This window comes from Centropristis striata, chromosome 10, assembly GCF_030273125.1.
Source record: "Centropristis striata isolate RG_2023a ecotype Rhode Island chromosome 10, C.striata_1.0, whole genome shotgun sequence".
Lineage (NCBI taxonomy): Eukaryota > Metazoa > Chordata > Actinopteri > Perciformes > Serranidae > Centropristis > Centropristis striata.
Window position 1 is genome coordinate 33,013,961 of NC_081526.1, and position 18,362 is coordinate 33,032,322.

An 18,362-nucleotide genomic window follows, 5' to 3' on the forward strand; every position below is an offset into this window, starting at 1 on the left:
CTAGGGTTAAACTAAAAAGTAAAGAAATCAAATAAATGTCATACAAATGTGTTCAAGTAAATACATATCAAGACTAAGCTTTTCACTGTAGCTGTTTTCAGACTGCTGAGGGCTTCTCTTAAAGTTGTGAAGAAATTTGAGAGGAAATCTAAGAATTTTGTTTTCAAGAATCTCATTTGTTCTCAAGGAAAAAAAATAAGAAGAAAGCTAAGAAAAAAACTAAAGAAAAGATAAGAATTTCTTCATGAATACCAAATCTTCTTACTTTTTTTTCTTAAGAGCAAAGTTGAGAAAAAAGTGGCATTTAAGAAGCATTTTTTTATTAATATATATAATATATAATAATATAAGAATACTTTGTGAATAGGGCTCCTGATTTGTAGAGCTTCGCGGGGGGCGGGACACAGCCTGGAAGGCTAAATGTAGGGCTCTAATATCCCTGGATGTCCCTTGTAACCATGACTACTTCCGCTCAGGTCAGTCTACGTGCTGCTGTCTGCGCTGAGCTGCACACATCAACAAGGAGATAAACCATTTCTCTCCATAGCTGTTTGTTTCTATAAATACCTCCACTGCTCGCTACTACCTGTAAGTCTGTACCGCTGGGTATGTGGGTGTTTAGTGTTACACTTTTAGGCATGTAACGTTTCTTATTTACGTAGTGACGCTGAACAACTTGGTGTGTAATAGTGGTGGCTTGGTCCGGACTATGTACTGGAGAAGAAAACATGTCCAAGGGACGTCTCATGTTAATAGTGGTGGTTTGGTCCGGACTATGTACTGGAGAAGAAAACATGTCCAAGGGACGTCTCATGTTAATAGTGGTGGTTTGGTCCGGACTATGTACTGGAGAGGAAAACATGTCCAAGGGACGTCTCATGTTTACACACATGCTTGGCACAGTAAGATAGATATATAAGTATAGATAACATAATACAGACATACAGTAAGTCACCAAGAGGTGTGGATGTAATTATTTAACTAATTGTATTTTAACAGCCGTGCAGTTTGTTATTGCTATGAAAAGTAATCAGTGAATAGACTAAATCAGTGACAGTGATTTAGCACCAAAGCTCATATTATTTCAATTCAATTCAAAGATTTATTGTCATGTGTACAGTAAGGAAACGTGTCTCCCTGCACAATGAAATTCTTTACTTTGTTGCCCGTACTGGGTGTCAGATAGTGTACATAAATGCAACAGTATTACAACAAGTAATCTTAAATAAAAATAGAAATATAACTGTACAAAAAAATATAGAGAAATTTAAAGAATGTAAGAATATAAATATAAATATTTACATGGTGTGCAATAGTGTGCAATATTCAAATATGCAGGTTATTTGTATGTTATTTGAGTCAAACCTGGTCTCTCTAATGGTTCCTTCCAGTTGTTTGTCATTGATGTCGTTGCATACCTGCTATAAGCAACTGTTTATCAGCTGGGTTATCAGTTGCAGCTTTGGATCTCTGTCTGCTGATATGAGCAATATAACCCTAAATGTAGCAGTCAGCTTCATGCTACAGTAAGGTAATTAACCCTATAAAGCCAAGTGTATCATATTAGATACAGTATTTTTTGAGACCTCTACATCATCAAAAATCTGATGTATACATGTGTTGAAGATAAACAAACTGAGCAACACATTGCACAAAAATACCAGATGTAGCAAAAATGATATGCAGGTTCCACGAGTGGATCAGTCATTGCTGCATTAAAAAACTTCATATCAGCAGATGTATGATGTTGTGTTATATGGAAAAAATATGTATTTTGCATGTTTGAGGAAAAAGGAAAAGTCAAAGTCTTAATAAGTTAAAAATGTTAGGTTTTATATGTTTTTGTTAGTTCAAGAAAAACAGACTGTGAGCAACAAATTGCACAAAAAAACCTGATGTATCAAATATGATACAAATAAGAATTCATATATGCAATTTTTTTTTTTTTTTTAATTCGTCAGCAGGTTAATAAGCACTCAGTTTTTACAAAAATTGAATTTTCTGGCAATTATTTCATGGTTCAGGTATTATAGGGTTAAGGCCAGTCTGTCATTTGGATACATGTTAGGGCTATTATAATGTTAGACTGACACCCGGTTGATAGTCATTATACGATATAGTATCCTAGTTCACAGCAAGGTTATAATAGTTTTGAATTTTTTCATTAGTTTTAGTTTTAATTTCGTTGTCAATTTTTGTTTCAAATTCAGTTAGTTTTAATTAGTTTTTAGAGTGAGTTTGCTAGTTTTGATTAGTTTTATTTTTTGGAAAATGCTTAGTTTTAGGTTAGTTTTTATTAATTTTAGTTTTAGTTTTAGTTTTTTTGGAATGGGGTATTTGTTGGGTGCCAGATTCAATAAGGTCACAATAAATTTGCCTTTATTTCCTTTGTCTGATCCATTTCAGCCCCAATAAGTTTATTAAGTCATAAAACCAGATAGATGAAATTGATTTCATATAAACCAAAAAGGTTTACGTATGAAAAAAGTTGACAAAGACTAAAACTAAGGACATTTTCACTATAATTTTAGTTAGTTTTAGTTAGTTTTGTAACCACACAATACAGTTTCAGTTAGTTATCGTTTTTTATAAACTCTCATTTTTATTTTTATTTCAGTTAACGAAAATGTGTTTTCAATTCCAGTTTTCGTTATTTCGTTAGTTTTCGTTAACTATAATAACCTTGGTTCACAGTGGTATGTACAGATTTAAATAAAATTACCATATATTCAAAATGAAACCTGGCCTATAAAATAATGCAGTTGACTGCTGAGTGTTGGCATCTGATATGAGAATGTGGGACAAAGTCATCATTGCCTTTAATGGCTGCCACTTAAGCACTGTGGGTTTTCTTTAATCCAGTCTGGCAGCTGAAAGTGTGCAAGAGAGTAAAGTTCAAGGAGATTGTACAACGTGTTTCTTTTTGTTGTTGTGCTGCAATGGCATTTAAGGCTATATCATTTGTGTCTTCACATAGAGGTTTACCTCAGAGACAGTGATGATGCACTTCTGCTGTTATCTACAGTTACTATATGTACGCAGTATATTTGGCATTTTCAGGGCTCTGACAGGTAGGACTGCCCCCTCCTTAAAAGTAAATTAGCCGACTAATCGACTGTTTCAATTGGTCATGTTTTATGGTTTTTTATTGCTGAATGACTGGTTTCCAAGGAACTTATGAGCACATCTCTGGTGTTGAACACAATATTTAAAGTCTTTTTTTTTTCATTTTTCTTTGTGGAGAAACTCAGTTTTACAAATTTTTCGATTATATCAACTAATCAATTAGTCAGCAAATTGTATGACTAAGATTTTCTGTAGTTGAGGGCAACCCTAGTTACGATTGTAGGATTCAGTTTAACAGTTGAATTACTTATTAGGTTAATGATCTGACATTTTCAACTCTACCTAGACCTCTACCACTCGAAGAACTTGTAAAAGGCTAAAATGTTAGAAAGACCATGGGAGGAATAGTAAAAAATAAGTATAATACATGTTTGATGCCACTAATGAGCAAAACCACCAATGTTGAAAGTTCACTTTTTGTTGACATTATGGGGTACTTTAAAAAACCAACAACAACTTTATAGGCAAAGAAAGTACGCACAACATTATAACGACAAAAAGTGAAAAATATATGAATACAAAAATGCAGTTATCTATTAAAAATATATTAACAATACAGATACAATTAGAGGTGACATGTTTGCCAGAGACGCGTCACTTGAGCAAAATTTTCCCCATTTCATTTTGTGTCGTGCAACTTTTTCATAGTTTGTAGTAAAGATATTGGCTTCCTGCTATATATAAAATACTAATGTGAAGTGTATATTGATTTGTATGTATTTTGTGTTGACAGACCAGAATGAATGTGGGTGTGGCACACAGTGAGGTGAACCCAAACACTCGGGTCATGAACAGCCGGGGGATCTGGCTGACCTATGCGCTGGGTGTTGGAATACTTCACATCGTGCTCTTGAGCATCCCCTTCTTCAGTGTGCCGGTGGTGTGGACTCTAACTAATGTCATACACAACTTTGTAAGTGACAAACCAACACACTGACACTACATTCAAACTTGTCAAATCACCCTGCAAAACAGTAAATCATTTTTTATTTAATAGTTAGTTTAAGCCAGTGGTGGAATGTAACTAAGTCCATTTACTCAAGTACTGTAGTTAAGTACAACTTTGAGGTATGTGTACTCTGCTCAAGTATTTCCATTTTATGTAACTTTATTCTTCTACTTCACTACATTTTGAGGCAAATATTGTACTTTTTACTCCACTACATTTAGCTGACAGCTTACTTTTCAGGTCAGTTTAACATAAAAAAACATGATCAATTTGAAATAAGTAGACATTTTTATTAAAGTAAACCACATAACAGTATAATAGTAGTAGTGAATAATAATAGTAGTGAAAATGAGCCCTGATTTGAGGAAACAAACCATGCTTACATAATTGCATTATTATTATTAATAATAATAATAATAATAATAATAATCTCATAATGTATTTGACAACCAAATATTTGAGTGTGGCCGTTCTAAACAAGGAAAGTAAAACAAGTACTTTTACTTTTGATACTTTAAGTACATTACAATGCTGATACTTTTGTACTTTTAATTCAGTAAGTTCTGAATGCAGGACTTTTACTTGTAGTGCAGGTAGGGCTGGGCGATATGGCCCTAAAAGAATATCACGATGTTGCAGGCTATTTTGCGATAACGATATTCTTGACGATATTAGGAAATACTTAAAAAGATATAGAAAATAGGATTTTCTTTTAGTCTGTTTAAATAATTAAAAATGTAAAATCTAGTGCAAATCTCAACAGTTGCCAAATACAACATTTTTTACTCTTGACTCTTGAGTATGAGCAAATAATAAAAATAACCATTTAGTGGTTCCGGGGGCATATTTTAATGAAATTTTGTAAAGGAGAATAAAGGTTCTTGTATGTTTTATTTAAGGCATCTTATTTTGACAGTCTTCTTGTAAATTCTGTGGTGGATTCTCTTAACACACCGTGCTCTTATTTTGAAAGCTGCATGTGTTTAGCTACAGGGAGTAAGTAGCTTTTGGTGATTAAAACAACTTTAACCACTACATCAAGAAGTAGGAACGTTGGCGATATCATGATATGCATTTTTTTTAACCATAAAAAAAAATACTGATATTATTGTGAACGATACGATATGGCACACCCCTAAGTGCAGTAATTTCACATTGCAGTATTCATACTTTTACTACTAAAGTAAAGGATCTGAATACTTTTTTCACCACAGCTTGTAGCCTCTGAAAGCCAAATGAATGTTCCATGCATGGTTATCAGTCATCATATGGTTAACAGCCCAGTGTGAGTGTTACAATGCTTGTTAAGAAATGCTCTATTTTGGGGCGGCTGTCCTCGTTGCAGCCTGACGCGTGACCTATTATGATAATTTCCTCACTCCACATCAGGTCTGTAGACAAAACTGACCTTTCATTGTTACATGGCTGGCCTCGTATAAAGAAACAAAAGTGGATGTGTGTGACATCATCAACTAGTGCAAGCTCCAAGCAGTTTACAAGGATTGTGTATCACAGCCAATATGGAAGGCTATTAACAGTAACGCCTAAGGTCAACTATAGCCTATTGTTCCCACACAATACAACTGCAGTGTGCTGATTAGGCCTCGGCCGGGTGCCAGCATTTTAGTTGTATTACTTTTTTTGCATGTAATGCAGGTTTTTTCCCATTTAAAGCTGCATTTTTGTGTTTTAACCTAGAGGCATGTCATTGGGAAAGAGGGGCATTCCCGAGATAGCTAACTTAGCAATACATCTGCATCATCCCTTCATTTTTTTTTCTCTTGGCCGTGTATTTATCAAGGGCAGGAGCTGTGGTTTTTCAGTTGAGACACCAAAACTCCTGCAGCAACACAAAGGTATTGCTTTTTTAAATTCTTGCTATTTTGTCAAACGAGACAAAAGTAAGCAGAGTTTTGTCAGGAGTCAGGAGTTTAACATGCTGTATTTTAAGAAAGTTGCTTAAGCAGGCTCAGGGAAGTGGTCAAACTACTCTTTGACATTTATATTTCATATATTGTGAATGTTGTACAGCTCTTTAAAACACAACACAACTGATATTAAATCACCATACATCAATATATCTTTTCATAAACCTCTTAAACACTTTCAGACTTGATCAAAACTACCAAACATTAAATAGTTTTCCGAATTTTAACTCTTTATATGCCAGTTTATATATTTGAATTATTCCATCATTTCTTCCAAAAAAACCCCCACAAAAATTGAATTATTTTCCATATAATGATCTGAAAAAAATATTGATGTATGGCGATTTAATGGCAGTTGTTGTTTTTTGGCCTAAGGGTCACAAAAGGGTAGTAAATGCACCAGTGGAGTATAAAAGGGTTAATTTTACTAAAAAGAAAAGTTGAAGCAGATTAAGCTGTTACACAGCCAAAATGATCAACAAATGGAAAAAAGTGAGAAAAATGTACAAAAATGCCTGAAGAGGGCATATGGGTTCAAAGTAAAAACCAATCACTTTAAGGTACCTAAAGCAAAAACTCCTAGAAGCTTAATCTAAATTACTATAAATGATATTGTGAACAATACATTTTCCAGAGTTCAATCATAGTTATGCCAATCAGAGTATATTGACATTATATTTGGCCAGCTGTTCATATTTACTTTGATCATGATTATTTAATGCGGAGAGACAGCAAACATATTGTTTGGTTATTGTAATGATTGTTACATTTTAAATATTAAAGACTCTTGGTTGACGTGTAGATGAAACAGCAGATTCCGTTCCCCTCCCTACTTCTCACCCAATGACTGGCGGCGGGTCTGTCCTGCCTCTACATGCTTTAGCTTTGCCTTCATGTAGAGCAAGGGTTGGAGCCAGCACCTTGGGACAACATCTTTACATCTGTGGGTATTCAGGTGAAACAACACTGCCCCTCCTAAACGCTCCAGTGCTCCCAACTGGGTGTTTTGAATAGAGCGGCTGCTGTTTTCAGCTGGAAAATAATCCTTTGGTAGACACACAGTCTGATAAAAAAAATGAACACCACCAACAGGATTTCTGACCAATGACAAGTTGACCAGAAGGTGTCAGTCCTATGATAAACACACACTCACATGGTGTCTCAGCCGTTTAATCACAATTATCTGCTCTCATTACTTACAGACTACAATCACTGCACTGTCCTACAAAGCAAAAAGGCAGTAACTGCATTTTTGGTCAAAAATGAGTTGTTATCATTTTCATGACATTCATGGCATCCTTTGTTATGTGACAAAACCTCTTATCTCAAATGTGTGTCGTTTTGGAGAAAAATAGTAGTCGTTTGTACAGTAACTGCAAAAAGAGAGTACATTAACATCCATTACTGTATTCTTGTTATGTTTTACCTAACAAAAAAATAACCGTGTTGCTGCGCAATGAAGTTACTGTTTCCATGGTGAACACACACAGCTGATTTCGCGGCATCCTCACGAAAAATTATTTTGTTTATTGTTTGTTTTATTTTGTATACTATTATATTTTTAGTATATAATATATAGTATTAATTATTATTAATATAGTAGTTTTTTTATACTGCCTTTTTCTTTGGTATGGTGCCACGTTTTTGGTAAGCAATACAAAGCAAGAATACAATAACTGCAAAATAGGGTTAAAATATAAAATTAAATATGAGGATTGATATGTACAAAGAATAAGCTCGTATAAAGTAACAAAACAGCCACATGTCCAATAATCTACCTACAACTACTTAGGCTAGATTACAGGATAACTTTAAAGTCATTTTTCTCAGTTCTGTGTTTCTGTCTCCACAGGGGATGTATGTCTTTATGCATGCAGTGAAGGGAACACCCTTTGAGACCCCTGACCAGGGGAAAGCCAGACTTCTTACACACTGGGAACAGCTCGACTACGGCGTGCAGTTCACCTCATCTAGAAAGTTCTTCACCATCTCCCCAATCATTCTGTATGTATCAGATCTCAGAAGATTCTGTCTTTATACTATTTAGACCAGTGGTGGAATGTAACTAAGTACTGTACTCAAGTTCAGTCCAGTTGAGGTATTACTATTTATTTATCTTTATACTTCTACTCCTACATATATTGTACTTTTTACTCCACTACATTTAGCTGACTTACTTTTCAGGTCGAGATTTAACATGAAAAATATGTAATCAGTTTAAAATGATTATATGTGTATATATATATTATGTACAGTACAGGCCAAAAGTTTGGACACACCTTCTCATTCAATGCGTTTCCTTTATTTTCATGACTATTTACATTGTAGATTCATCAAAACTATTAATGAACACATGTGGAATTATGTACTTAACAAAAAAGTGTGAAATAACTGAAAACATGTCTTGTATTTTAGATTCCTCAAAGTAACCAGCCTTTGCTTACTAGAATATAAGACATGTTTTCAGTTATTTCACACTTTTTTCTCAAGTACATAATTCCACATGTGTTCATTAATAGTTTTGATGAATCTAAAATGTAAATAGTCATGAAAATAAAGGAAACGCATTGAATGAGAAGGTGTGTCCAAACTTTTGGCCTGTACTGTATATATTATGTATATTAGGTAGTTAAAATTAACAGTAAAATGCTGCTTACATTGATGCATCAATAATACTAATCCAATACTATATTTGGAATATACAGTCATGGGAACATAATATTAGACCACCCTTTAATTTAATTTAATTTAATTTAATTTAATTTAATTTAATTTAATTTAATTTAATTTAATTTAAGAGCTGATATCTAGAAATTTCCCATGGTTTTCTTGATAATGATTTTGGAAATTATCAAGCAATCCATGGGAAATGTCTAGAAATCAGCTCTTAAATTAAACTGTAATCAGCTATTTTTGTTGTTATCATTATATTTGTCCAAACAAATGTACCTTTAGTTGTACCTGGCATTCAAATGAACAATAAAATGAAGAAAAGGGGTGGTCTAATCATTTTTTCCATGACTGTATGTAACTTTATACTTCTATTCTTACGTTTTAGAGGCAAATATTGTATTTTTACTCCACTGCATTTAGCCGACAGCTTTAGTTACTTTTCAGGTCGAGATTTAACATGAAAAATATGTGATCTATTTAAAATGAACATGCATTTTTATAAATTAAGCAGTATATTAAGTAGTTAAAATTAGGCCTACATTGACAATGATTAAATGCTGCTAACATGCATCAATACACTAATCTAATAACATATTTGGAATATATAAAACAATCTGAGTGGGTCCATTCTGCATAACGGGTACTTTTACTTTAGATGCTGATACTTTTGTAAGTTTTTGAATGCAGGACTTTTATTTATAGTGGAGTAATTTCAGTGTGGTATTAGTACTTCTAGTAAGAGATCTGAATACTTCTACCACCACTGATTTAGACATACACTACCGGTCAAAAGTTTTAGAACACCCCAATTTTTCCAGTTTTTTATTGAAATTCAAGCAGTTCAAGTCAAATGAACAGCTTGAAAGGGTACAAAGGTAAGTGGTGAACTGCCAGAGGTAAATAAAAAAAGGTCAGCTTAACCAAAACTAAAAAATAATGTACATTTCAGAATTATACAAGTAGGCCTTTTTCAGGGAACAAGAAGTGGGTTAACAACTTAACTCTATGGAGTCTTGGGCTATTTTGTCAGTTTTTTAAATTCTTTTCATGTCTTTTCAAGTCATTTTGTGTCTTTTTTTAGTCATTTTGTGTCTTTAGGTGTCTTTTTTGTTATTTTGTGTCTTTTTTTGGTCATTTTGTGTCTTTTTTTAGTCATTTTGTGTCTTTAGGTGTCTTTTTTGTCATTTTGTGTCTTTTTTTAGTCCTTTAGTCCAACATAAAATGTGATTTTGAATCTTTTTTTTATCTTCAAAACACTATCATGCTCAATAAATAATTTTAAATGTTGCAAATGTGCATTCATTTCAGAGTACACTGAGACATTAAACTGCATCATTTTCAATTAAATTCTGGAAAAGTTGGTGTGTTCTAAAACTTTTGACCAGTAGTGTAGATGTAGGAAACATTTTCTTTTATCAAATCTTGGGTCGTTCCCACTGACTGCCAGACATTTAATCATAATCTCTAAAAACATTGATCATAACAACAGCCTTAAATATAGTGGTGGAAGCTGAAATGTAGAGGTTTACGGAGGTTATTTCCTGATTTATTTCTTCTGTTTTGCTCCACAGATACTTCCTGGCAAGTTTCTACACAAAGTACGACACCACACACTTCGTCATAAACACTGCCTCACTTTTAAGCGTCCTGATCCCCAAGCTGCCGCAGCTACACGGAGTGAGGATTTTCGGCATCAACAAGTATTAAGTTATTGTAAATGCTGTGCCTCATAGCGACACAAGTTAATTCCTGTGTAGTCCGTACAGCCGATGTGTGTACCGAGTCTTACAGTTTGTGTAAACGTCACTATCGTCGTTTAGATATATCAGGTTTAAAATGAAATGTTTAAAATAAATAAATAAGAGGCAGGAGTAGGTTTGTAGGTGACAGGATGCCATATGCATTACTAACATGTGAATATTTAATGATGTATTTTTGGCCTGCGTAGACCTGGGCTGGCCCAGGCATCAGTGAGGCTTTTTTTTTTTTTCTTCTTTGCCCTCAATTGAGAGAGTATGAGTCTGTTTGTAGCCACAAAGATGTCCCAAATGTATTTTTCAAAGACGTTTACTTCCTAAGGGTAGGGGCCTGTGGCTCGTTGTTTATTGGTACACTCTCATTTTGTAATGGGTGTCAAACTTATTCATGCTGAGTGAAGAATGGAATCATACTCTTTATTTGCACGATTTCCTGGCTATGTGAATCATTTCTCGTTTGTAACTCAATCAAAAACAGGGCAGGCTTCTTTTTTTCCTTGTACAGTTTTTTTTTTGTTTGTGAATGTTGTGTGTTAAAGAAAAAGTCCCGTGTGTAGAAATGAGACAGATGATTGTTGTCTGGTTAAGTGTTTACTGAGGGAGGTCTAGTGTCTCTGTGATCAACTTACATTCATGTAGCTGCTCTCTTTAGATTTTGACTTTTTGCTATCATCAAGGCAGCTAGTCCTGCTTTGTTTGGCCATAGCTCTTGATATTTCTTGTTCTTAATCTTATTAAAAATGTTTGTGCCCTCAAAGTGTTTCCTCCTCACTCGTGCTTCTGATGGAATATCAGACATGTACTGAGTCGTTTGTGTTCAGTTTTTTTACACAAATGAAAAGTCAGGTAGTGTGAAGATTTTCTCAGATTATCACACTTTACTTTGATCTTCACTAGTTCAACCTTGATTCACAAAGTGTGGGACATTTTCTAAAATGGAAATAACACAGAATGTGATAATTTGCTATTCATTTCTGAAATATATATTCAATTGAATACTGTACATACAGTCATGGAAAAAAAGATTAGACCATCCTTGTTTTCTTGAATTTCTTGTTCATTTTAATGCCTGGTGCAACTAAAGGTACATTTGTTTGGACAAATATAATGATAACAAAAAAAAATAGCTCATAAGAGTTTAATTTCAGAGCTGATATCTAGACATTTTCCATGGCTTTCTTAATAATCAAAATCATTATCATCATTATTAGAGATCTGAGAAATAGCATTATTTTGAGAGTTTTGTCATTATTTTTGAGACACCACGTGACTAGTTTTTAGATATTAACTTATTGTTTTGACATACAAGCTCCTAATACCCATATTACTATACTATTTAGTAAGCCAAAAAAATACCAGGATATCCTAAAGTCAGCATGCTTTTCTGGCTACTTTGTACTGAGTAAAAAGAGAAAATATGCGATTTGGAACACAGTCATTATATTGAGGAGGTTTTTTATAATTTTTTTCCCATCATCCCATTGGCGGAAATGGGCTGCCATCAATTTTGCATAATGATTTAATATAAATAAATTTTAAAAAGGGCTTATAAGAGAAAATTACTGTTATTGCCACTAAATTTGAACTTTTATCTCACTAATGTTCACAAAGTCAGGCTAAAAAACGAATGAATAAATGATTAAAAACTTTATTTAAAAAAAAAAAACTTGAGTAAAACATTGGTTTATGTCTGTAATTACACCCATGATAACTCAAATCTCCAGCTCCAGGCCCACTAATAAAACTCAGCACATTAATTATCTACTTTAAAGCGAAAGTTTAACTTCCTCTTTTGATGCCCACACCGTTAAGATCCTCACAGTCCTTTTCCAGAACTCCTCTGAAAACCTCAAATCGATGGTTCAAATCTTTCTGCGAGTGGATTTTATATTTGCTCCCGAAGGCCCCGTCAGCAGAGGCGGTCCCATAGAAGACTCGACCTATCCGGGAGTGAACCAGCGCCATGGCGCACATCACACAAGGCTCCCGGGTCACATAAAGGTCATACCCAGTGCATATGTACGGCTGGGAGCCTTGGAGGATCTGACTGTCTGAGGATGGCAAAGTAAATCTACAATCAGGGTATCTGTCAAAAGTATAACATCCTCCCCCCTGGCTCCGAGCCACCAGGTCAACACACACCATGACTGCGTGATGAAGGGGGTGCTCCCCGGTGCAGTCGTGTCCCACTGCGATGATCGTCTCCGTCGCCGGGTCGACCACCACGGCGCCCACCGCCTCCATTCTCAACTCGCTCCCCGCTTTTGCGGCCGTCAGAGCTGCCGCCATGTACGTGTGCATCCTGGCTTTCTGAGGCGGGCTGAAGAGTTCTCCTCTCAGGGCCACCGTCACCTGTTTGTCCTCGTGGAAGGAGGTGGGCCAGTGTTTGCTCGCCAGCTCAAACTGGGGTCGGGTCAAGGGCGGGCGTGCAGGGACCTTAACCACAAAAGGCTCACCCAACCCGTCACGTCCAACTCCATCCGCGGGGAGCAGAGAGTCGACGTGTGGCGCTTCACTGACGAGGCACACCAGGACCTCCAGAGGATGAGCGCTGCCCTTCTCCTTGACTGCTCGGACCCTCTTGATGTGCTGGAGGCCGTTCAGCGGGTAGAGGCTGCTCAGCTCCCGGATGAGTCGAGAGGTCTCCTTCTTGTTGACGATGGGTGCAGCGAACGCCTCGATCAGCTCCACGTCTTGCGACTGCTCGTCTGACAGGACAGGGTAAGCGGTCCAGGAGTCAGTGTCGCAGCACACGGAGCCTTTCCAGCGTTTCGTCTGTGGCTCCATTGTTTCGGTGTTCTCCTGTGAGATATGATTTCACACCAAAGTGGTTCAAAGTCAGTGTGTTTCCAGGACAGAGCACATGATGACAAAGCCTTTCAGTTGTGAAGGACAGAAATTAAGCTGGGTCTATGTATTACAACAGCTGGAGCCCAGAGGTCAGCGGACAGGTCGTGTCCAGTCCAACCGGGAACATTCTCTTCCTCAAAAACATCGACAGGCCAGTTGAAACCTCATAGATAAGTGACCTTGTAGTAAGGTGGACTTATATAAGAGCCCAACAATAGTGGACTCAGGTGCAGCGGGTGGTGACCTTATACTCGAAAAAAAATGCACTAGTGCACCTCTTGGATGCCCTCAAATTGCGAAAAAGAGATGAAGTAGCCTCTAAGGTGCCCTTCAGGTGGAGAACATGTCATGTAGTGCCCTCTATAGTGCCATTAAATGGAGAAATGTGAAGAAGTGGCCTCTTTCTGCACACTTGGGCCCGAAACAATTATAGCTGGTGTCCTTTTTATTTTTTTCGCCTCTGCCCCTCAGACATCCTGTCTGAGTCCTCTGCAGAATTTTTGATTTAGTGTATAAAAAAAAAAATGGCCATTGTTCATTTTTTAATTAAATAACCCATAAAATTTGTTATTAAAGTAAGTATTGTGACTGAGAGGTCTGTGGATTGATAAAAATCTGCTAATATGATAGGATTCAATATTTTGTGATACTGATATATAATTTTGTGAAGAGTGTCATAGTAAAGAACACACCACTGCATACAAACAAAGTTACAGGCCATGCTTTTGTATCTATTTGTAGAAGGGTCCAAACAATACGAGATTTTTACGGTACAATAACCGTCTCAGAATTATTATTATCTGCTATAATAACCTATATATAATGACTGCTATAATTAAGGAAGCAGGTGTAAAAAGTCTCCCTTTTGAAAATATATAAAACAAATAAGAAAGGTCTGGTCATCTCCCCATAAAGAGCAAAAAAAGTACAGAACATATAAAATAAGTAGTCTCCTATTAGAAACAAATCAATTATTGCTGTGTGTATGTGTGTGTGTGTGTGTGTGTGTGTGTGGCGAAAGTTGATAAGTATGATAGGCAGTTGGGGAGGGAATAACGTGTGCATGCGCAGGTTGCACTTTTCTCCCCATAACTGAGATAAGACATGTACACAGTACGATAACAGTCAACTTTCACACCATGGTAATAAATGGGGGAAAAAACATTGCAATGCTAATTTGTAGCTATTAAATAAAATCCATAAAGGAAGCAATGCATACACAAACCACAACCAATAATAGCCAATAATAATTTAATATCCATTTTTATGTATGAAGTGCTAAAACAAAATTATTCCAGTTTTAACAACTGGATAATGATTAATCAACTGAAAATAACACATTTAAAGCCACCATTCTTCTTCTGTATATATTTGATACTCCCCTTTAATATTCATGAGATGAAACCACAATTCAAACCATTTTTTAGTTGCATTTTCACCTTTGATAATGTCCAGGAAAGCTACTGCAGCAGTGAGACCACAGATATACAGTCATGGAAAAAAATTATTAGACCACCATTGTTTTCTTCTAGACGTTTTCCGTGGTTTTCTTGATAATAACCAAAATCATTATCAAGAACCATGGAAAATATCTAGATATCAGCTCTTAAATTAAATTCTTATGAGCTACTTTTGTTGTTACCATTATACTTGTCCAAACAAATGTACATTTAGTTGTACCAGGCATTAAAATGAACAAGAAGTTGAAGAAAACAAGGGTCAAATTTTTTTCCCCATGACTGTATAACAAAGCTGAAGTGATCCATTATAGACACATGTGAAATGTAATTCATAAAGCAGCCTGGAGCTTCCCATATTATAACTGATGGTGTCCCGTTCATATTATAACTGATGGTGTCCCACTCATATTATAACTGATGGTGTCCCATTCATATTATAACAGATGGTGTCCCATTCATAATATAACTGATGGTGTCCCATTCATATTATAACTGATGGTGTCCCATTCATATTATAACTGATGGTGTCCCATTCATATTATAACTGATGGTGTCCCATTCATATTATAACTGATGGTGTCCCATTCATATTATAACTGATGGTGTCCCACTCATATTATAACTGATGGTGTCCCATTCATATTATAACTGATGGTGTCAGTGATAAACACAACAAACCATCAGATCAACATGCAGTCTTATCTTCATTTCCTCCCCAGTATGAGCTTGGTCTTCATAACTTTGGGTACGTGTCGAATGGTCAGTGACACTCTGGTGCCTCGGCTCAGAGTCTCTCCTGGCGCGGCCCCCGCAGCGGACAGGTTCACCACCTTGTCCGTCAGTGCGTCCTGGCCACAGGGCCGGATGCCGTGAAGCAGACGCTGGTACATTTCATCCTGCAGGATCAGGAGACTCCGCGGCTTCACCAGCAGGGAGAAGAGGAAGCGGTTGTCCTCCGTCTGCGGCGCTTCGCCCTCCTGGCTGCTGACAGGCGAGTAGAAGTCGAGCAGCGTGTGGGAGCCCAGGCTGATGGTGGTGACAGTCGGGTGGTACAGAGGCCCGTCTTCATGAGGCATTATCCCTTCCCCTTGTTTATACTCATTCACCAACACATGATTGGCTGCTTTCCCACTGAATGCACCCAGAGAGGAGATTTTCTCACAGTACGTCTGGAGCCAGTCTGGAATCTTTTCTGCCAGCATGCCTTTGGGATGTGGTAACCCTCCCCAGTTCTGAAGCCTTCTGCCTGACAGCTGAGTCCACTTAGTTTTGGGAGACTTATACACCTGCTGTTGAAGGTAGGCCTCCTCGTCTTCTGATATGAAATCAGGGATGTAATACACTGTTGGTGGAGCATCGTTTACGACAAACTGCTTCAATTCCTCCAGAATACAAGCTGGGTGTTCCATGCCTCCTTTAGAAAAGTCAACATGAAATGCTTATTAAAACCCAAGCCCAAAAAGTGCTGATGCTAGCTCACTGGTGATGGCCATAGACTGCATATACACATTATAAACAATAAATGGTGGCTAAGAGTGCACCACAACAACGTTTGACCATTACTATACTAGTAGAAAAACAGAGTGAAATTGACCAGAAATGTCTTAAATTAAATATAAAGGGCAAGTACAGGATATTTATTAAAGGTGTGAATCAGCGTATCGACCCCACGATACGATTTTATCCTGATACTTGAGTAACGATACAATATTATTGCGATTTAAAGCATTTTGTGACAGTAAGTATTGCGATACAATAAATTGTGATTTAACTGCATTTTGTGTCCACAAAATTGAATTCAATCAAGAATTGTTTTGTAAAATAAGAGAAAATTCTCAGTGTCTTCATCTCACTTCAGTCTTTTTATTTCTCCACAATGAGAGTCAAACCCACAGACTGACCAACAAAGTATTCAGTCAAACTGAACTGAACTGATATCAAACATGTATGGACGACAACAACTGCAGCATTTTATCAAACTTTCAAAAACAACAAGCTTCACTGCTCTTTTTAGCTCCGATACGGCTGTCTGTGAAATAACGTCGCAACTTCTGCATGTAGCTAAAACAAAAAAAAACAACAACAACTTTGCAGCGTTATTTCGACAACTTCCGGACACGATATCCTGACACATGGTGCCTATAGATTCCTAAGATCTTCAAGTTTCATATGATATCTCCAGTATATTCCTAAAAGTAAGTCCGCTACAGTCTCCGGTAAGATAAAAATGGCGAAACTACTGACGGCCGTGGGAACGCTAAATATCGATACATGGCGGTCTTGAATGATATAATATTGCCACGCAAAATATCGCGATACTAAGCATAGTATCGATTATTTCTACTTTCAAGTAGGCCGATACCTGCTACAAACCATGGGATACAAGAAAACTGTCTCAGCAATGCTGTCACCATTCCCAACAATAATACTCTACTTTGTTTCTAAGTTTTTGTGTGTTTTTCAACTGGTACAAAATGCTGCTGCAGGTCTTTTAACTGGCACAAGAAAGTGAGAGCACATTTCACCTGTTTTAGCTTCACTGCACTGGCTGCCCGTTCATTTTAGGATTTTATTTGCTTTTAAAGCTTTAAATGGCCTTGCACAACCTTACCTCTAGCTCTAGCTGAGCTAAACTAAAGCTCAGAGGGGAACGAGCGTTTGTCATTGCAGCTCCAAAACTTTGGAGAGAGTTGTGACTGCACATCAGACAGGCCTCCTCACTGTCTCATTATAAATCTCTTCTTAAAACCCACCTCTTCTCGTTGGCTTTTACATCACGTAGAGTGTTGATTTTATGATTCTTTGATGATGATGTTATTATTTTTTATTCTTATTTGTATACATCTGGAGCTCACTACCACCCCAACTCAGGAACATTGACTCACTCCCCCATTTCAAATCACAACTCAAAACACATCTGTTTAAAACTGCCTATTCCCTTTGATGACTTTTACCCTGTCCAATATGTCTATTGTATTGTATTGTATTGCATTTTATATTGTATTTTATTGCTGTTGCTGTTGCTCTTTTCTATCCTTTTGTACGGTGTCCTTGAGTGCCAAGAAAGGCGCCTCCAAATAAAATGTATTATTATTATTATTACATCCACATTGTATTTTTGCGGGCAGTACATTTTACATTTTATTTATTTTATTCTATTTTTAATGTATTTTATGTTACTGTATTTTACTGTTCTATTGTTTTCTACGTCTCTTTGTATTGTGTTATCTATTTATTGTTGCGCATCACTTTGGAAGCCTTGTGTTTGCTAAAATTGTGCTATATAAATAAAATGGATTGGATTGGATATATAGTAGTTCAACATTTTCCTGTACCCGTGAAGGCAGCACAGAGCACTAATGTTACATTTCTGACACAGAGCACTAATGTTACATTTCTGACACAGAGCACTAATGTTTGTAACACACAGCCCCGCTACCAACAGAAACCTAAAAATTGAAACAATTTACATTGTGAGTGACACAAAATCAACATTACCTCTTTCGACATCAAAACTTAAAGAAAATATCTTTCCGAGTCCAATCAGCTGCTCCACTCGTGTGCAACTATTTAAAATGTCCCCTTAAACATGCTATCTATTTTTTTGGTCCCATGCTGT

The 18,362-nt window shown here is 36.5% G+C and overlaps 3 protein-coding genes across 3 annotated transcripts; 1 reads left to right on the top strand and 2 right to left on the bottom strand.

Annotated features, from left to right (window-relative positions):
* The first annotated feature begins 483 nt into the window (after positions 1 to 483).
* On the top strand, positions 484 to 11,190 carry ormdl1 (ORMDL sphingolipid biosynthesis regulator 1). The gene is made up of 4 exons (XM_059343138.1): positions 484 to 588; positions 3,860 to 4,039; positions 7,856 to 8,007; positions 10,248 to 11,190. Exons 2-4 carry the CDS (start codon positions 3,866 to 3,868, stop codon positions 10,381 to 10,383), a joined length of 462 nt encoding a protein of 153 aa, XP_059199121.1. The 5' UTR covers positions 484 to 588; positions 3,860 to 3,865; the 3' UTR covers positions 10,384 to 11,190.
* Positions 11,189 to 18,319, bottom strand: adat3 (adenosine deaminase tRNA specific 3). The gene is made up of 2 exons (XM_059343135.1): positions 18,242 to 18,319; positions 11,189 to 13,235 (listed from the first exon to the last, which is right to left on the bottom strand). The coding sequence occupies exons 1-2, from the start codon at positions 18,251 to 18,253 to the stop codon at positions 12,213 to 12,215; spliced, it is 1,035 nt and encodes a 344-aa protein (XP_059199118.1). The 5' UTR covers positions 18,254 to 18,319; the 3' UTR covers positions 11,189 to 12,212.
* On the bottom strand, positions 14,271 to 18,323 carry alkbh6 (alkB homolog 6). The gene is made up of 2 exons (XM_059343137.1): positions 18,242 to 18,323; positions 14,271 to 16,157 (listed from the first exon to the last, which is right to left on the bottom strand). The coding sequence occupies exon 2, from the start codon at positions 16,150 to 16,152 to the stop codon at positions 15,448 to 15,450; it is 705 nt and encodes a 234-aa protein (XP_059199120.1). The 5' UTR covers positions 16,153 to 16,157; positions 18,242 to 18,323; the 3' UTR covers positions 14,271 to 15,447.
* Between the last annotated feature and the right edge of the window lie 39 nt (positions 18,324 to 18,362).